Source organism: Cyrtonyx montezumae, unplaced genomic scaffold (assembly GCF_038088225.1).
Source record: "Cyrtonyx montezumae isolate F1298 unplaced genomic scaffold, pur_monq_1.0 scaffold_7, whole genome shotgun sequence".
NCBI classification, from domain to species: Eukaryota; Metazoa; Chordata; class Aves; order Galliformes; family Odontophoridae; genus Cyrtonyx; species Cyrtonyx montezumae.
Genome location: NW_027072078.1, coordinates 26,938,640 through 26,959,784, shown reverse-complemented (window position 1 = coordinate 26,959,784; position 21,145 = coordinate 26,938,640). Strand labels below are relative to the sequence as shown.

Below are 21,145 nucleotides of genomic sequence, written 5' to 3'. Positions count from 1 at the left end.
CCTCAGCAGCACTTGGACCCCTGACAGGTCACTTCTCCGAGGTAAACCTCTTGATCATCAACTTGTTACTTTTAGAAATGAGTGATGGAAAAGATAGATAATACATAATTCAAGCTAGGATCAGACCTGGCTGAAAACCATGTTTGGAAAGAATTACATTTTCCCTTGCTTTGAAATCTGGCTCTAATCCCAAATGCTTTTTTTTTTTTTTTTTTTTTCAGAGTTCGCAGAGAAACCAAAAGGCCAAAGGGCTCCAGGTCTGTCCTGGGAGGTCTATGTTGTGGGGACTGCCAGTGCCAATAGCTGTGCTAAAAGAGCTGTACTACATACGTTAGAAATCCATAAAAAAGAGCTGTTGACTGACTCCACGTGTAGATGATGAGTGGGTAAATTCCTGCAAAGCTCCAAGTCACAGTGATTGGCACATAGACAAAAAGGCAATGCGAGATATATCACTTAAGTCCTCAAACCAGAGATTAAGTTATCCCAAAGCAGGGTTTAGGCCTGGCCCTGTAGAGCAAGAATTCAGAGACAACTTCCAAAGCCTAAGGAAATATGAAGAAGTTAACACTGGAGAGATGTCAGCTCCTGGCTGAACAATTTATTTCCTTGATAAACATTTTGCTCCTACACAACAATCTCTTACAAAGAATTAAGGACTACAGTTGGTGAGCACTCAGGAAGGCTAATTATAACGCCGAATTGCTTTATCTCAGGACTTCCCTTGCTATCACATTCCCTCTATTCCACAAATAAGGGCAGCAAGAACTCAGTGTGATAACAGCAGCAATGCTGCACACTGTGAGAACAATAGAGGTATATCCTCTGGGGCCATAACTCACTCCTCTTTTCTTCATCACACCTTTGCAGGAAAAAAATCACTTAACAGTCAGCAGTCACTTTCTGTTACATTAATTTTACTTGTGGTACTGTGATTCATCAACCACTATAATGAAGCAGCACTCCAGACAATGCACTACTGAATTCAGGAATGTCACTTGCCTGGATAGGATCACTGCAGAATAACCACTATACATAAAGTGAGACCAAATCAATCCCTTCCTTTCCCCTTCAGAAATTCTCAATTGTTAAATTGAGCCCAATTTACTGGGAGTAAAATACGTGGTTCAGGGGAAGAAACCTCTGCAAGTCAATGCCCAGCCTTGCCTGTCAGACAGCTCTGTATGTATCACCTTTTAATGGGCTCCAGAAAAGAAGATTTCTGAAGAAATACTCTAAATGCTGTATTTAAGTGACTATCTGCTTTACTACCCAGCTCCATATTCCCATGACCATGCTTTTCCTTGGCTCTGTGATGGCCAGGATTTCTATCACACCTTCTAACCTCCTTCCATCAACTGCAGCATACAGCAGCCATTAACCACACTGACAGCATGATGTGCCACTGAGGGGCAATTTGTATTCAGCCCCACTGCTCAAGTTCTGTAAAGGTTTCAGTCCACTGTGATACCTCCTTTCATCCAAGCTGAGCTGAGCAATTCTAACCCATTGGGATAGCCTCTCTGCTGCAGCAGGAGGGTGTCTCTTGCCCAGGAACCTGCTATAACTCAGTGCTGAACTGCTTGTTTTATTTTTAATCTGCTTGATATGTCAGTTCCCTTGCTGAGAAACTAAGTAGAAATAAAATTGTCAACTCAGTGAGAGTGCTCTTGTTAGCAGAATTAATTAGTGTCTGCATTTGCCTTATGGTATTGTTTTAATTTCTCTGCTTCTTCAGTCCCCCCTTCTGAACATGTGAATCTCTCTCATTTCTGTTCAACATCTGGATTTTCTCTATTTGACAAAATAATGTTTTATATTGGCATATATTTTTTTTAGATGTGTTTTCCTTATGGTGGTGTTCTCATTTCAAGACTTCAAGGGATTTTTTTTAAAGGAGTATTATTATTTCACTATTTTATGGCAAATGTTTTCATTTATTTGAGATTAAATAAGAGAAGAAAGAATTTATAAACTTTCTACTCACCTTACCATACTTCACTTCTTCACAAGGTGCCTGGTTAGAGAGGGACCTTTAGCTTTTCCACTTTAGATTTAGACACTCTCACAACTTAAATCTAGAATCAATTTATGCTAGGAAGCAATGATTAACTTCTTATTGCAAATGTTGAAAGTGGTAACTAACAAACCTAGTGATTTCCGCAATATTCTTTTTGTGGGGACAGAACAAAAGAGGTTTCCTTCTCTGCTGAATGAGGGGGCATTTCTGTTTGGTATCTTCTTATTTATTTTTAAGTCAGCACACATTAACACGAGGCGTGTTTGCTGGAACTGTCGCCCATTGCTGGTGGTTATGGATTGGCTGTTGGACTAGACTACCTTAGTGGTCTTTTCCACCCCTAATTATTTTATGATTCTATGACTCTATGTTGGCGTACAGCTCTACAGAACTCAAGCCCAAAGCGATCAGTAGCATTAAAGAAGAGTGGAGGGGATCAAGTTACTCCTTGTAACTGTATGACTTAGAAAGGAAACTTCTAATGTACTGAGAATTAATGTCTCTACTGGCACATACTGTGACCCTTAGAAATGAAGGATTTTAAGGACAGAAGAGAGCCCGGATAGTTGTGCCCTAGCTTCCTTTGTAACAAACAATCTGAATCAGTACTTCCTTCATCAGATCCTAATTTCTCTTTCAGCAATGATATTAAAAGGAGAAAGCTGTTTTGCCTTGATTTGAAGCCCTTAAAGAAAAGAAAATCCACTTGTAGATGGCTTGTTCCAACAAGGCTTCACTCAATAAGCTCCCCTCATACTAATTACCTCCAATCAGAAAAATGTTTATTCTCAGTTTTTATATAATGCAGAAGAGGTCAAGATCTTCATCTCATGACTTCTGAAAGATGAACTGAGTCCAGTGTCTAATTGAAGAGATAAAAGTAGATCATGTATATTTATTTTTAGAGAGTAAAAACTTTTCAGTTCACATCTCACTGCTTTTTTCTATATCCAAAAGCAACAGGGAGAAACAACAGCTCTCCTCAGTGTACTGCAAAAGCCAACAAAAAAGGACCTATCAGAAGATGGACCAGTATCACCAGGAACAGCCAATAGATCAATGGCCTTAACAAATGAGGGTGCTCTGCATGCTAACATTTTCTTTATTCAGTTCCCCACTGCTTTGAACCCAAATACAAACATTGAAATCCTGTCTACTGTGATCTGAATAGGGCAAGGATCTTTCCTGAAGGAATGGTTTTTAGATAGCACATTGAAGAGGGCTTGCTGTATAGAACGAAAGCTGTCTGGTCTGTCTTCCGGAAGAAGATGAAGAAATTTTGCATAGGAGGTTCCCTTGAACCTGACACAGGTGCTCAATGAAAATTACACTTGCATTATTTGTTATCTACTGATTCTTTAACACTGTCACATTCATGAACCAACTTTTTCCATCTGTATAATACTTTCCCAAAGGAAAATCCAAATAATTGCTTTTCAAGCTATGAGATATTTTAGGTTACAAATTATATACAGAAAAACTCACAATATTTTATATGTTCTCTCTTTCTTTCCTTTCACAAAGGTGCAGACCTCCAGATCAGATGGTATTTAATGAAAACAAAATGTTAGATCTCAGGGATAACTGCTTTATATATATATGTGTAGATAAAAAAACAAACAAAAAATATATATATGAAGGACTAAGATCCAGATTTAATAAGGTATTTAGGTAATTAAAAAATAGAGGATTATTTATTATTATTTATTATTATTTTGAATAGATGTGGACATTTTCTTTTAATTTGAAGACATTTTCTTTTAATTTGTCACATATAATCAACTGATCACTTCCTGTAGCCAGGAGAACTGGAATATTTAAAGAATTGGTAACAGTGTTGGAGTTAGACACATAATTAAGAATAATTTCTAAGAGGAGCTTGAAGCCATAAGTTTTACTGTGTATTATCTACAATATAAAAAAGCTGCTCTGCATTCTCATCTGTATCCTGCATGGCATTCTGTTACAAACATAATGTTTGGAAGAATTCTTCATAATCCAAACAGATAAATAAGCAATGCAGTGTGCCCTCAGATGCAATTTGTGATGGCATCCACAACATGCATGACACATTCTATGCTGTAGAATTAGGACCCAGCTCTTCTGGCCTCCAGTGAAGTGCACCAAACGATCCCCCAGTAAACGTTGCACTACTTCCAGCTGTCTTCAAAGAAAGCAAAACCCTTGCTGAATTTACAGTAGTGTTATCTCATACCCACTTAACAACAAAAACCTCCTGCCTTGTTAAGAGTTTGTAATGCAAAGGGAAAGCTTTGCTCTAGGGCTGCTCCTTGATGAGACAGGAGACAGAAATCATTGCTCACAGTCCAGGCACTGGCTCTCAAATAGTTTGAAAGAAATACATGTGGCTTGAGGCTCAGGGAGTGTCATTAAGCAGAACTGGTACTTGAACTCAGGAATAGGATTTTTTTTGTTCAAAATGTTTCTTGACATCCTCTTCTCTGAGCATTCAGCTCTTGCTTTAGGTAATTCTCAGACACAAAAGCAAAATTTATGGAAGTGAAAATGTGTCAGCTAAATCTTTGGATTATTTAGCCTTCAGGGGGGATATCAATTCAGGTAAATACCAATTCTTGGATTTTGCTTCAGAATTGTTTCTGGCACTGATTTAATACCTAGGTGTTCCTAGTGCAAGATTACTCTGCTCCCAGCCTGGCACACTGCTAGCACTGCCAGGCTTGTTGCCTGTGCTTGTCAATGAGGCTCTGAACAGCTGGGCCTTGTTAAAGGTAGGGAGGAGCTTGCTTTCTTCTGGCTCCTCTGGATGCAGATCTCACTGGGGCACTCGGGGCAGTCACTCAGAGCCTGATTTAGAACTTCTGGGAATAACAACCCTGGAGTTCAAGAGACAGGAAAACTGCTGCTATCAGAACCACACAGGTTAATTACAGTGTATGTTATAAAAACCTGTGTCTGTACTGAGAGTGAAGGCAGGATGCCTCCGTGCCATTTCAATGGGAAGTATGAACACAACTCCCTCTGTCATTAACTGGGGTAACACTGTGAAGAAAACTGTGAGAATGGTCAAGTGATGTGGAGAGTTTGCTTTCCTTGGAGCAAAGGCCTGGCAAAGCAGCACTCTAGGGACTGTTCTCTACAGCTATTCTCCACAGCTTGCTGGCATTAGCATCTGTGACAGTAAGAAAACTGCTACAGAAATTGCTGCTTCTCTGTTGGAGGATGCTACACTAGTTGCTCAGATTCAACAAAGCACACGCATTCATACTTAAGCTTTAAGTATACACTAGAATTTGCTTCTACTCAGTAAATGTACATACAGACACATGAATACAAATAGACTTAAGTCAGCAAGTGAACTGATCCATCTTAAAAAGTAAGATGACCCTTGGGCTGATTTAGCCTTTCTCCTGCGGTAACAAATTCTTGCCTGTGTGATTTGTTTCCCAATTTATCCTACACGCCTTAGCCTTTCAGTTCAGACAAGGTCATTGTGTAGGAATTCCTACAACCCTTTCCAGTCTTGCATCCTGGAAGTAGCTGTTGCCATGATGGGCTGTCTTTCAAGGTACAGCCCAGGTACCTGGCGTTGTTGGCACTACATATCTTGTCTGCAGCTACAGCACTCTGTGAAGAGTGACTTACCCAGACCTTGCCTGTCCACTGTAACTCATGCAACTGAGTCAAAGGTGTCAAGGCAAACCAACAAAATTAAGCATGAGCTCAAGTACTCTCTTAAGCCAGGGCCTTTCTCAGGAATGATAAATGTGAAAAACATGGAAAAGCAGGGTGAGTCCACGTGGACTAGAGACGTAAGAAAGTATTTCTTCTGCATCAGACAAAGTATTTGCATGCATTATGGTGTCCTTTGGAGTAATACTTTTCTAATACACATTACTAGTCAAAAACAAAGAAACAAAAAGAAGCAACAACATGAGAACATGCTTCTAAGATAAATAAGTTAAATACAACAGGTAATTTATTTGCAGGTAACTCATTTAACTCCTATTGACTCCCCTGAGTTCAGCTTTCAAAATAACCTCTGCACAGAACATTTGTGAACTTTATGACCATGAACATGAATTCTGAGTTTGAGAAGATACCCTTCTGCCCTGTGAAAATGGTAGTGTAAATAAAGTGCTGACAAAGAGAGAAATCCAAAATGATTCTGTAGAATTCATCCTTCTGTAAACTCAATATAGTTTCAATGCAACAAAGGAAGAGAATATAGACATTCTCTTACCGCATTTGACAAGCTTCATCATCATATCTGAAGTAAGCTCTTACTAACAGCCCATTTACTCCAGCTACCAGCTGCTAATTCAGCTGAAGGCCACAGCTGGAAGTATCAGGGTGAAAATTCAAGTCAGGCATCCTAATGGAGCTGAAAATCTGGACGTAGATCATCTGACAAATAAAATGCCAACCACATACATGCCAACAGCATGCAGCATTCCAACAGAATATCATGTGTCCTGGGGCCATCCGTATGTTCCACCATATGTCTGTGAGGATGGGATCCAAAAATCACAGTCTCTGGAAAGGGTAGGTCTCCCAGACTCTCAAAGTACCAGCCAGGATCCCAATTTTGCTATATTAATTGGTGTGTAAGCACCTGTATTCCCTCCAATAAAGTAGTGATTATAGATTAGAGGGTAAACATGGAACACAACCATTTGCTGATTCAGAAGATAGATACCACAAGGCAAGTTTTACTAAGGAAGAAAAGGTTGCTCTGGGCTGTATTTCTTCAGAGCCAATTTAACCTCTGTGCATTAACCACAAAGAACTGTAGCAACAGAGATGTTACCATGTAAAACAGCAGTATTGATGAGCATCTAGAAAGAGACTGGATTTTAACAGCCTGGCCTCAGGGAAGACAATTTTTGACTCACTCAGTAGAAGACAGGTTGCTATATTATGTCTTCTATTTGATTTTTCACTTACATGTTTTGTAAGACAATTAACTGCAGCGTATTTTCATTTTCCAGTCCTACCTTATCGCTGTCCACTGTATTCTGTGATGTCCTGGATGCAATGGAAATGGTGTCAGGTTGACTGCTTCCATCTCCTTGGCTGTCTGCATCATCTACTCCATCTCTGCAAAAGATATAACAGGGAAACGACTGTGCTTACTTAACGCACCACCTTGCAATGTGCACAGCTTTCTAGGTGGGTCTGAAAAGAGCCGTGCCAGGGTAGGGTTTGTGCTAAAATTACCTTGCTGATACAGCCCATGTTGCTGTGTAACTTGTAATTTAGAATGATGTCACCTTCAGCCATAGGGTTGGGATTAGCATGTAATCACAACGTTTGTTGCTGGAAACAGGCTAGTGGTTCCTTGCATATTTACATCGCAGAAAATACTGGTGTACAGAAATAGCTCTGTAATGAGGGTGTCAGGCAGAATTTTACCTTGAATTAGATTTCTGTTTTCACCATAACCACGTGGCACAAGCCATGTGTGGCACAGAAGAAAGGGGCATTTCTCTTGTCTCACAGGAACTAATTTTTCAGGAATTTAATAGAAGATATCCAAACAAATGTAAGTAATGACAGTATAGAGCTTCACCAGCCTAGGTCAGGATCTCCCTAGTGGCCTTGCTTTCTCCCTCTTTGGATTCTTCAGTAACACAGCCCACAGCTAGTGGTTGAACGATAACATTTGATGAGGAAGGGGAGATGCTGAAATTACAATTGGCTTTTGGGAACACCATCCTGACAACAAAAGAACCGTGCATTTGACATAATTTTTATTTTATTTGGTATTCAAAGAGGCTGACCAAAACAATGTAGGATTTCTTCCCAGGCTGAAATGAGTTGCATATTTGATGCCAAAACACAGATTCTCCACTCTAGTAATAGACTATCACAACTAGCTATGATTTTGATTGTCAAACAGTTTAAAATACCAGATAGGAAAAAAAATTCTGTTAACACTCAGATCTGAAAAAGTTCTACTTTGGGATAGAAATATAACCTTAGACTCTGAAGAATTTTTTTCCATTCATTTCTCTCTAATACTTTAGAGTACAAAGTACCATGCTAAGGATACTACAGAAAAGCTACTTATGCCAAAACATAAAACAAGCAAAGGTGGTGAAAACTACAGCTTTTAACTACAGTAAGAAAATGCAAATGAACCCAGTCAAAAGCCCACAAACACTACATTGCTATTGGTTGAGAAATATCTAGTGACTTCATGTTGTATAGAATGATTGAGGTTACCTTCTACTGTTGTTTCGCTGCTTTGCTGGTGTCTTGGGGAGCTGAATTGGCTCTTTCAGAGCTCCTTTCAGATGGATAATCCTTTCCTGGATGACTTCTCGGATATTTTTGATCCATTCCTGTTTTGTTTCGATACTGGATGCCTAAAGTTCCACAAGGCAGAAAGACAGACACTTCATCACATTCCCAGTATGTCACCTCCTCTGAAGAATGCTGGTTGGCTGATGAAAGTGCACAATTAACTTTCTCCTCTCTGCTGTATTGCTCAAGCTACTGGAATACCTAGGAACCCCAGGAGAACTGAGGGTATTTTACCAGACCTACTTGGCAAGCAACAGCAAAGAAGCTAAGCTCTGGATAAATATATTTAATGCTAGTAATACAGCATGCTCTGTGGAGGGAAATAGGTTATCAGTGCACAACTGGGATTTCCTCAGACTAAATAACTACAACATGATTTTTTTGTTACAAACTCACTTGACTGAAATGGCTTTCAGCTTTGGAGGGTTGAGGAAATTATTGACTGTTGATATGCCCAGCAGCAAAGGACTAAGGAGAATTATATCTCCTAGTCCAACATCCTGAAATGTACCTTGCATTACTGTGCAGCTGCTCAACCTGGACTGCAAGAGATGGTATTTCAGCAAGGCTGCATAACTGCACAGTCTTGATTCATACTGTGGCCTTGGAACCAAATTGCTCCTGACTCAGGCTTGACCACGCTGACAGACATGGAAGCAATGCAAATATGAGGAGAGGATAAACTGACCTTCCACTTTAGGGCTCCTGAGGCCTCAACTAGTAGCTCTGAAGGCAAAGAAGACAAGTGAGAAAATACTTACTTTTAGCACTGTTTTATTGTCTGAGGATGGTGTTCGTCCAGACCACAAGGCAAATTTACAGGGATCTCCTTCAACATGTTCAGTCACTCCCAGTTCTGAGGTCTAGTGTGGAAGAAAGATAATGAAAGATTTAATACAGTTTAAGCCTCAGGAATTGAGAAAACTTTACGTTTATAGGGACAAGCAGGGAATACAGTTATGGATCAGAAGATAGAAGACACAGAAAACCATCGGGGGTGCAAGGAAGAATGAGTGGTTTGACTGATCCTTTTTGCATTTCCCACCCATCCATTACATTTCACTGTTCTAAATCCTTCCAGGCTCACCCACCAGTCCCAAGGTCAGCCCTTTCAGTTGGCACGAACATCCCCACTCAACGTGGGGACACAAATGCCATCCCCCAGACTCTACCCCTTCCTACAAGAAATGCAACAACCACATTATTTCTCTGCAGCCATACCTACCAGTAACTTGTTCTTGTAAACATATTTTGTGTGTCCTGAAGAATCTTTGATCTCTTTGCTAAACACCAAAGAGATTTCAAAGAGAAACAAATGCCTCTCACGACCTTTCCGAATGAGAGACTTGGGATCCCACACTTGGAAGGAATCTTGAAGAATCAGCTCTCCCTGGACATCTAGATTCTCATCAAACCCTAAATAGAGCACACAAAGCACACTGGTTAACAGTTAACATAGTATTTGTTCTTGGTGTCAGTAATGCTCAGAAACACCAGAGCAAGGAAGACTTGCAGTAAAAGGGTCTTTCTCTTCTTTAAGCATATTCAGAAAAGACATTTATGGGCATCTCCTGCCCCAGTGGAGGTTTTTTTTTTGTTTGTTTTTTTTTTTTTGCTTTTGTCTGTCTACAGCCACAACATACTTATTTCACCAGAAGCTCTTTTTTTACTATCACATGGTACTATTCATCTCAAGGGGACAGATTACTCAAGAGCTATACTAGAAAACCAGACTCCACAGTGAAAATCATCCTCAATGCATTCTTATCCATGCTGGGTCAATTTGCTCCCAAGCAATTGCAATCACCTGAACTTCCTGTGTTATTTAGGTACTGGCACCTTCCCCTTTTTTGTTTTAGTACTTTTCTTGCCTCCTGTTTCTGACCCAAGCTAGGCAGGAAATGATTTTTCCTTGCCAAGAAGGTGCTTGAGAGACAATAAAGCATCTCCATCGTTATTAAAATGTTCAAATTTCAGAAATATTCCACGTATAAAAAGTCAGTGAAAACTGAACTTTTGGGCAACTTTTTTTTCCTGTAATTTTAAAATGCTTTATGATAGCTTATTTTATTTTATTTTTATTTCTTAATCTTTGGGCTGATTGCACCAATATTTTGAAACACAAGATGCTTTGCCTCAGAAAACCAGAGCTTTTTCTTTTGAAATATTGAGATAGTATTTAGAAATCGTAGAATCATTAAGGTTGGAAAAGACCTCTAAGAACATCTAGTCCTACCATCCACCAGCTTGCAATACTGCCCACTAAATCATGTCCTTAGTGCCACATTTCTACAGTTCTTGAGCACATCCAGGGACAATGACTCCATCACCTCTCTGAACAGACTGTTCCAGTGCAATGTTTTAATCATTATGATGTGATAGTAATTACAGCCATGAGTAGCTAAATAGTTTCAGAAGGTATTTTTGTATCAGTATGTAGGAAAATTTTCAGCAAGTAAATATGTATGCTTATATACGCTTGTATATGTAGGAGCTACCTGAAAGTGACAATCAGCCAACAGTACTGCTACAGTCAACCTGTGCTGACTTTCTAAACAAAGTACAAGAAGTCTTCATTCACTCCTAAGGCCCTTTTCTGCCCCAGGCACCCATCTGTACCTTCCAGCATGCTGACGTGCATTGCATCATTGGCCTTCTTGGGGACACTGAGCATCACCTCCAGACCATCCTTGAGTTCCCCTTTGCCTTCCTCACAGCAGGTAAGCAATTCCTAAGAAGCAATGCAGAACACCTGTAAGCAAACTGACCAACATGATGGATTTATCTCAGACCATGTTTTTTGGCATGTAAACAGCAATATCTCATCCATGTCACTAACTGTGACAGAAGAAAGGTGGACTGCACCCACTGTGGATGCTTGTAGATCAAGTGGGACTGGCTAGGAAGCAAGACAGCATAAGGTGTTCTCAAATGGGAGCTCCCTCAGTGGGTTTCTGAGCAGTTATCCAACTGGGAGCAGGCCTCCAGAAGTCCTTCAGCACAGTGCAGGCTGCACTGTGCCCAGGGTGGGTCAGCTCCTTCTGGAAAGAGGTTCTGAGGAACTCTGTCTGTGCAGTGTAGGCTTGCTGAGGTACTCATAAGGCTGTGGTAAGCCCATCATTGCAATGGTAAGCCCGTCATTGCAATAAGCTGGTGTGCAGCACAGATTTGTCAGTGCATTGGAAGTTTGCTCATTTAGAGCTGTGAGCTACTCTGCATGACCTGATTTGGGCAGCTAACTAAGTTACCTTCAGAAGGAGCTGGTATTTTGTGATCCTCTGGACAGGCTTGATTAAATAAGAAGAGATGGAGTTGGCCAGACCATGCCTTTGCTGAATTTCCTAGAGGAGATAAAAACACCAATCAATCATGGAAAATTGTTAACCCCCGGTGAGACAGAACCACCTCTAACTTCAGTCCTGTATCTCTGCATTTCTGTGTATAGCTTTCTAACTCTCTTGCAGCTCACATGCAAATAACAGTGTGGTTCCAGAGAGGCTGACAACAAGCTATGGTGTTCCCTGCAGACATTCCTACTGCAGAAACCCTCTGCACGTTGAGCTGAGGCTACGCTGAGTGAGCTACACAGGCTTTAATTTATATATGACTTACATGTCATGTCAATTGGTTTCTCTTAGCTATGAGGGCTGAAAGCAGAGTTATAACGTTCAATTAAAACAAGGAGACGTTAAATTAAATTGCACAAGTTGGGTGCAATTTAGCTGTCTAAACATAAGTATCTAGTGCCATCCAAGAGCCCTGGGGTAGCTGAAATATCCACATGAGAGCAGCAGGGCTGACAGTGCTGACAGACCTATGATGCTCTGAGATGGCAGCTGGGGTCAGGAGAGATCCTTATGATACCTCTGATAGCACTGAATATTTCTGAATCTCAGCCAAAATGTCTGTTTTGATCACTGTGATGTGCTCGTGAACTTCTGGTGTCAGTGATAGCCAGTGAGGTCCAGCAAAAGGCCCAACTGCTTCCCTCCAGCTAGTTCCACTCTGAGCTCCTGAAAATCCCACAAGTTACTATTGCACACATTTAGGCATCTAAAAGATGCCCTGATTCCTCATGCCCTACAGGGGCAGGTTCTGTGCTGAAGCAGAACAGGCTAGGATTCCCTGTCCTCTGTCAGGCTCAATGCATGCCTCCCCTCCTCCTGATACTATGGGAAAAAATAAGAATTGTCTGCAGCTAGAGGTTAAATTTTAGTTTGGAAGGTTTATAGTTTATAAGTCAAGACCTGTAGGGAGGGATAATAGCCATCTTTATCTCAGAATAAAGCTATAGGATAAACTAGGCAAGTTCCCAGCTCTAGCAGCACTGTTGCTAATTTTCTTTACAGTTTCAAGTCTTTGCTCTTTATCTTTGCTCCTTCCTCTAATGAGCTAGCCCTTCCAATGAGCCCTGAGGCCAAACCTTTTCCATGGACTTCACAAGTTCAATCAGACTACTGGACTGCTTATTTTCATCTCAACCATGACTTTATGTGATGGTTTAAGCAATCTGAGGGGTTATTCAAGAAGGCTTCCTGCTAAGGGGTATTAACTCTCTCATCTTCAGGGTGTTCTGGGTAATTCCATATTTGGAGGAAAGAAAGAAAAAAACAGCCAGATATTTTTTTTGTCCCCTGTCCTACTACTTGTTCAGTGCCACCTAAGGTGAAGATCAGAAGGACCTGCCATTACTTTGCACTTAAGTCACTCAGTCTGAGAGCCTAAAGGAGTTTTTGGCAACAAAACCTGCTTTCCCTTTTCACACAGGCACTACAGGGTAGCCCAGTACACTTCCCACCAGAGAAAGGAAAACACCTCTTGTGAAACAGCAGATGCTAACAATGAATACACACTCTTAAGCAACATCAGGAAGGTTTCTAGCCCGTACATAGTGCTGGAGGGGAAAATATTGGCAAAAGAAACACCTCTACACCCCTAAGGATGCTCACTCCTCCATCACTTCTCCACCAGTACAGACTATTCAACAGGCTCAAGCGCCATCTCCTGGAAAAGCCATTTATGTTCAATTCTGCTTAAAATGGTAATAAGGAAAAAAGAAAAAAAAAAAAAAACAACCAAAAAAAAGGACAAAAAGAAACATGTGTTCGTCACTTCTCTTCTGGCTCATGTGAGCTCTCTTGGTGTTTAATTGAAATGCTCTGATCACTGGCACAGACTAAACCCAGAGGAGCTGATTCATGTCAGCTGCCAGATGCATTACAGGTTGGATCCTGCTGAGAGGTTACAGTTGTAGAAGGATTTTCAGTGCTTTGGAAGAAAAATGAAAGATGTGAGGTGTTTCCTTTTTTCTTCCTTTCTTCCTTCCTTCCTTCCTTTCTTCTTTCCAACCCCCCCTTCAGAAAAACAATTACCTAAAGCTATAAGCTAACAGATAAGCAAAGCAAAATGGATAAGGCTCCAAAAATCAGAGGGAAAGCAGTCTATAAAACCAGGATTGAAGCCTGAAAATGTTTATCACCAGGTACAGCGCTTGTAAGGGAGACAGTCTAATTGCAAGCAATGAAATCCTTTACCAGCACGACAAAGCAAACATTTATGGGAGTGTGTAAGATTTGTAGAAGTGGAGGACAGGATCTTGTTTTGGATTTCTGGTCATAAAATATAATGGGATTTGCTTTTCATTTTACCACTATACCCGGAAGCAGAGAGTATATCTAAACCAGATCTTTAGAACTGATTTGGTCTGAAAAATGCATGAAAGCTCCCATGAGAATGCTGGACTCCACTAAAAGTGCCTTGCCACGTTGATGAAGATCACACATCACACTACAGCCCATCAGTTTTCACAGCATGCGGTATCTGCAGCAGAATGGAAAATCCAAATGCCAAGGCACCAAAAGGAATCTGTTGCTCAGATGTAAAGAGAAGGTGTTTCAGCTGTGGTATGTGTGCAGAAGGAAAATGGCAATAACTGCTTACATCAAAGAAAGTCCCTGCATGTTCCAGGATGAGCTGGCTGGAGTCAGGCTTGTTTTTGCAGTAGGTGACATACATCTGAAATTTATCTGCCTGTGAAAACAAACATCAATGGAAAAGCAAGATGAGGTATTTTTCTACTCTCAGTCTCTCATTAAAGCTCTTCAGGACAAGTACAATTGATAAGCCCCCACCTCTAAAGCAACGTGAGAATTATGAGTTAAGACTTAGCAGCAGTTCATACCTTACCTGAGCAGCTCTGAGGGAATGAGGTGCAACATATATCAGCGACAGGAAGATATTTTTTTAAAACATTTGTAACTGAGGGAAGCCTAAAACTTTAATTCAGTTGAAAAATAACTTCTAAGAGCTCTGATAAGGCTACACAGCTAACATCCAAAATTCAGAAGGTCTCAAATCCCAGCCATGAAGTGTTGGCTCTATCACCTACCAGCGTGAAAGCCCTGAGCAAGGGCTCACCCAGCTCAAGCTGGCTGGAGCTAACACTTCTGAATTCAGACTGTCTCAGATCTGTGACGCCTGGATCAAACTTGCCTTTCTTACCTGGGTTCAGACTTTAATGGCTCAAACTTTATGTTGTGCTAAGAGTGTTTTGCATTTCATTTCCTAATTTATTTATTTTTAAGAGGAAACTAAAAGCATCTGTGTAGTTCTGCCTTAGTGCAGTTTTGTATTACTCAGTGTGGGTCTAAGTGAGAGACAGGCAGGCAGAGGGGGATGGACGGACCCCTCTGATTAGTAGAGCATTTTCCATACCAAGTATCTAAATAACAAGACCTTGCAATTAGGCAGGCAGTGTAGTATATCTATAAGAACATATAGCACTGAACTATATTGCTGCTGAGATGATGTGGTGCTATCTTAAAAGTGAAGATTTTGCACAGAATTATATGTAAGTGTTTCCATCTTTCACAAATATATAACTTCTTCATTGCAAATAATATTTCTGAATCCATTTCATCAGTATTTGTGCCATGTTTTCAAATTAAAAGCCCATTTGAAATCACCTAAGCCTGATCATTTTTTGGTAAATGAAAAGGGTCTTCATTTGATGGCAATGACTTCAAAAATATTATTTCCCAGCTTTACAACACAAATAAAACCAGTAGAGAAAACATGCAGATGGCTGACTTGTCTGGCAAACTTCTTGAAAAGAGAATGGTTTTCATACAGATAAAATACTATAACCTCCTATGCTCATGAAGACTCTTGACATCAAGATTTCAAAGCTCTGTTGGAAATTCTCCTGGCAGTGGGTAATGGAATGAGAGAGTACAGTAGCTCTATGGTTTGACACTAATTTCTGAAGGAAAATGATGATAAAAGATGATGTTCATGTCTCTGTAAAGGTCTCAAGCATGACTAAAATTCCCTAATGAGAGTAGATTATGATTTATTCCTTTCAGGGCCCTTTGCAAAGGAATGAATGTCACCCCTAAATACACATTTGGTTTGACAAAATCCTTCTAAACTGGTTGTTGAATCAGCAGAGATAGGCACTGTGCTGGACAGTACAGGATGAGGAACAGGGCTCCAGAAAGCCTTCACACTACTGCTCAGGAGAAGAGTTAAGGAAGGGGAGAGTGAAGGAGGAAGTAGTTCTTGTTACCAATTAGCCCTTATCACCAAGGATAACCTTTGTACTGGTTCTCAGCTTGTTTCTGCCTGTGCCAGAGGAATTAATTTGAATAAATAAGGAGAAGCATCAGGCTCATTACCCAGGTGACAAAGCAGTGACCCACATCTTCAGGCAGTTGCTCGTATTTCTCAAGTTCTTTCAGGAAAATGCTGAAAAAAGAAGACACCAATGTCATTAGTTACAATCAAATACCCAGGAGAAGCAAAATGACCAATGAGATCAGTGTTAATGATTAGTAGTTGTATCTTGATTTTGAGGCTAATTGAGTGAGCTGCCAGTGGAGAACTGTGTCCTTAGCAAGCCTCATTTTGCTATTTGAGCACAACTGTGCCCAGCTCAACTACAATGAAAATTTAACAGTCCTTAATAGAAGTCATTGTGCCTAGGAGTGCAAACTGATTTTCAAGAACCAGACAGTGAATCTTCAAAAAGATTACTCTACGTGCTTGTGCATAGGAAACAATAAAAGTTAGATGCATCCACCAAGAGGACCTTATTTCATCAACTGTAAAGCTGAAGGCCTGCTGCCTCAGTGTCCTATTCTTCAAAGCACACGTACAGTGCCATGAGATGGAAAGTAATTACAGGACTACAAAGCATTGGTGTGATACAACTTCAACATCGTTAATCGACTATAAGTTTAAACAAAGATGCAATTCATTTTTGTAAAATAAATAAAACAAGACATCAAACATTATTTTGGAAATCTGGATCAATTACTTTACATTCTGGTGTGCATTCTACTGAAGGCATTCACAGCAGACAACACATAGATGTATGAGTATACACATGCCTTTAGTTTCCTTAGTCAGTAAACATCAACAGAAATGTTAGGAAAACTTACTTGTTATGGAAGTCATATATCTCCTGAATATTACCAAAGATGATGTGTTCTTTATTAAGGATCCCAGCAGGTATTTCTTCCACTCCACTTGTCATTTCCCATAGGTAAGTCTGGAAAACATCAGCAATTCTTAGTTTTGAGAATAAATGTAGTGAAAAAGAATAGATCTTGTTTTGCTGCCAAAGGCATGGGCTGACAAGGGAACTATGCACTTGAGATTAAACAAATAAGTTAAAAAAAAAACCAAAAACAGATGTTCCAGTGTCACAAAAAGCTCTTCAGAGAAATTCAAAGTGCTAACACTGAGAAGTTACCTGAGAAAAAGCAAAAACATGTCAATAGCACCTGTCCTTGCTGTCTGACCAATGTTGTCCAAGAACTGCAGGCAGAAATAATTGAAAGATAAACTGGATTTGCCACTTCAGTAGCATTAGACACATAAAAATCTATTTCAAACTTCAGGAACGTGACAGCTGACAGATTTCACTAAAAAACACTGCCTTTTGCCCTGGACATCACAGTCTCCTTCAGAACAACCCTGCTGAAGAGCTAGGTAAGGTATTTGACAGTGCAAATACAGCTCTTCCTCAAGATGACTTGAGGCCATCTATAGCTTGAGATGATCTAAAGTAAGAGATCTGAATTTTTAAGGAAATGCTGTATGACTAAAAAGGCCTAGAATCCACCAAATTCCAGGTCAATGCACAAACTGCTCTTTATTGACTTCCAGGACATTGCTCTTAGTCACTGCAGGATGAGTACAGCTTTGCAATTAAAGGCACATTCAGGTCTCCCCAGTGGAGCAGACTGTAGAGATATACATGGGGAGCACATGGCATAGTTCTGCCATGGGGTGACAGGCTCCATCCACTCCCACTCAGCTCCCACCACCAGTAGGACATGACCCTGTGGTCAGACACCAATGGTGGGTACCCTCATACCAAAAAAGGATACCATGCCCTTCCTAAATATACTGGGGACTGTAACTTACCTCTAAACATTCATGTAAGTCCCTGACATAAGCTTTTTCTGTCTGAAGAAGCTCAGCCATAATGAATCTGGAAAAAGAAAGTATTTCAGGTGTTTTGTGCATTAAAGGCAGTATAATAAAAACCTAACATCTTCCTATTGTCTTTATGAATCAATGGACTTCTACTCTAAACCTTCAGCTGCTTCACTTTGCACCTTCCAGTTCAACAAAAAAATATCACTTAATACTCTAGTCCCTTGTAGGGTTATTTCTTAAACAACTTGTCTGCATAAAATTCTATTCAGTTGTATTTTTGGAACTCTGAGGAGTGATTTACTGTCTACTTGCCAAGCTTTAATAGTCAGCTGATTCTCAGTAATTTTTTTCCAAGAGAAAAGACTTGAGATTCCTCAAGAAGACTTGCAACTTCACTCATATGCAACGATAAGTCACCCTGACACTTGAATTTCAGTAGCAGTACTGATAGGGTCAGCAGACAACTAATTGAGGAGGCTACAACAGCTTGATATCTAAACCAATGAGAAGTCCAGCAAACATATTTGTAGTGCCTCACGCTGAGCATCTCAAAGTTCAAATACTCAATGTTTTGAAAGTGTTCCATGGAAGCACCTGTTTGTACTGTTGTCTTCTAAAGGAGAAATGGTTTCTCATCAAGGTTGTTTGCAGTATTGACTACTTCAGAGAGATGAGAAAGTTCAGACATACAAACACTTTCCAGAATATTCTTGCACAAAAATTAAGACAAAATTCTGTAAAAATCAAAGTGCTTCTAGGAAAGTGCAACAAGCACATTCCTAATATTTGCACCTACAGTTCTCTTAATTACACAACCACTCAAATTTGAACCTAAACTTCAGCTGAAATCTTGGGTGACTGAAACCCAGTTAATTCCACTGTGCGTCAGTGGAGTTTAAACAATACTTAGACTCATAAAAACCTTTTTTTTTAGATCCTGTTCATTTGAACTGTCACAAATAGCCCGATAGAAATCATGTCATTTAAATATCTCAGTGACATCAGGCTCCGATCAAAGTGCATATCTCGCTCCTTTCCCTTTCTGAAAATAACCTCTGATTAAAACCAAACGAAATTCAAACTGCATGTTCAGAAATTCTCTTGCCTACAAATCACAGCTTTAGCTCTATAATTGTACATATATCTCAGCAGCTCCACAGCTGGAAGGAGTTACAGGTCTGTCAGCCCATTCTGGTCATGCAGATATCATAGAATCACTTTTAGACAATGTGTTGTGGCACTCTCAGAGAGTTTTGGGACATACTCTTTCTTTCTGGCCGACTTTCTTTTCTCTTCATTGACTTCATGATTTGCATCTCGCAGCTTTACCTCCCGGTCTGAAAGACTTGCTGGAATAATATCTAGTTCGAGGTCCTTGTTATCCTAGAAAAAATAGCACAGCAGATCATAAGTCCATTGTAATCCTGTTGTGTAAAATGCAGCATGGTCATGAGATTAAATGCGTAAGAAGGGATAAAAGTAAGATAAAAACACTGGTGTAAGAAAGAAGGCCATTCAAAGAAGTTTTAAACCAGTATGAGAGGGCAAAAGATGAGAAGGTGGGAGAGAAATCTTAAAAAACAAAGCAAAACATTGTGAAATTTCTAATAAATTCTATCCAGGAATCAACACTGATGACAAACATCTACCTTTTACCTTACTCCTTTTACATCTGAAGTAATTGCCTAGCACGAGACCCCACAGATAGTCTGATAAGGTAGGGAGCTACACAAGAATAGCCCATAGGGACAATTCTGACTACTAAAGGGCTTCTGCCATGGAAATACCTTACCAGGAAGTGGTCAGTAACTTTGTGTAAACCAGAGACTTAACAAGGAACAGTACATTTATCTTCAGGGTATGAGGGAACTTATTCTTCTTTGATATTACTTTGAGGATGATTGAGCAACAGTTTTATACATGTTTGTGGCCAGGAAATAACAGGAGGTTCTTATTTTTGTTAGCCTTATATAACTTGATTTCAGTGATACAGCAGAGGTTAGAGATGAGGTTGGTGACCATTTTTTTTTATTTAGTTAAAACATGAGAGAATGGAATCTTACTGTCAAAGCCTGGGTCTAATTCAACATAATAGCATGGAAGTAATATTTATGGCTTATGCTAAAAGTAATACAGACTTCTATTCAAATAATATGTTCCTCCCTCCTTCACAGTGGCTGGATGGTCTCCTGAAGAACTGTGCCACCAGTTGTTCAGAAATTCTCTCTGATCTTCATCTGTCTCCTCCTCCTATCACTGATATGTCACAAAAAACTTCTTCCTCATCATAAAGAGCAGTCCTGATGCTGACTAGATTTTAAGTGGTTCTAATAGACACACAACAATTTACTGTATTCATTTCATAACCTTCTCTTCTCTTCCTTCTGTGACTTTCAGATTTGGTATGAAACCTCAGGAGGACACGGACTTACAGTACCTCTGTATTGATTCCAAGGGCTTTTTCCAGGGAGTAGCGGTATTTCCCCATCCTGAGAGAGAAGTCACGGTAGCGTTTGTCAACGGTGGTGACCCACTTCCTGATTTCAGTGGCGTGTATATGTCCTTTTTCTACAAAGCTGTCAGCCAGCTGGATGAGGAGCTTCACTTTCTCCTTTGTTTGCTGCCCAAAATACAGTCCTCAGTTATGTTACAATATCATTATTTCCTTTACTTTTAATTCACACAGCAATCAGAAAGAGCTCACAATTTTATATATGTTATTAAGCAGCATTTGTACTTCAGATTATGCAGAATCAGATGCTTTAAACGTTGCCCAATAAAACATGAAAGGAGTGACATTTTTATAAGGACACTTGTGTAGATGCAGGAGATATAGAATGTCAAGTCATTTGAAACCATACACATAAACACATAGGAGAAACATGTTGGAAGTTAGAAACATCTCATAACCAAAACACCAAAAAAGTTTTTGTGAGCCTTGGGGTAGAAGACAGGATTTTAAAATTGCACCTCTTAAAACACACCACGTTACTTAGAATCCATTCCTAGGTGGTTCTGCAGACCTGTGCAGGCAGGTCATTAATACACAGTGCATCAGGCCAGGAAGGAACTCTGAATCACTATTCTCTGCATCAGAAACTTAGTTCAGGTTGGAGCATTACAAAGTAAAAGATACCTAAACTCCAAACCATACACTGAGCCCCCAGACCTTTCAAAGGTCTTTTCTATTCCATTAGATCTGATTGCCTCCTAGTCATCACGCCCTTCCATGCTGAGGAACTTTGTGCAAACCTGGCACAACAGGTAGTTACTCATTTTGGCATAGATTCCAAATCTATTGAAGGTGCCTGAACAATATGTTTAAGCCAAATGAAGTGCAAAATGTTTATAGAAAGAGTTATCAACTGTATGGATTGAACTCCATCTGTA

The 21,145-nt window shown here is 40.0% G+C and overlaps 1 protein-coding gene across 3 annotated transcripts in view; it reads right to left on the bottom strand.

Moving 5' to 3' along the window:
* The window catches only part of KALRN (kalirin RhoGEF kinase), a 425,990-nt gene that overhangs the window by 85,062 nt on the left and 319,783 nt on the right, over positions 1-21,145 (bottom strand). For all 3 annotated transcript variants that reach the window (XM_065750707.1, XM_065750704.1, XM_065750705.1), the window contains 12 exons: positions 20,193-20,375; positions 19,020-19,138; positions 17,741-17,807; positions 16,750-16,859; positions 15,985-16,054; positions 14,249-14,338; positions 11,557-11,649; positions 10,928-11,039; positions 9,534-9,724; positions 9,070-9,171; positions 8,228-8,370; positions 6,997-7,099 (listed from right to left, as the gene is read on the bottom strand). In XM_065750707.1, the coding sequence (XP_065606779.1) occupies positions 6,997-7,099; positions 8,228-8,370; positions 9,070-9,171; positions 9,534-9,724; positions 10,928-11,039; positions 11,557-11,649; positions 14,249-14,338; positions 15,985-16,054; positions 16,750-16,859; positions 17,741-17,807; positions 19,020-19,138; positions 20,193-20,375 (1,383 nt within the window). The remainder of the gene's footprint in view (positions 1-6,996; positions 7,100-8,227; positions 8,371-9,069; positions 9,172-9,533; positions 9,725-10,927; positions 11,040-11,556; positions 11,650-14,248; positions 14,339-15,984; positions 16,055-16,749; positions 16,860-17,740; positions 17,808-19,019; positions 19,139-20,192; positions 20,376-21,145) is intronic.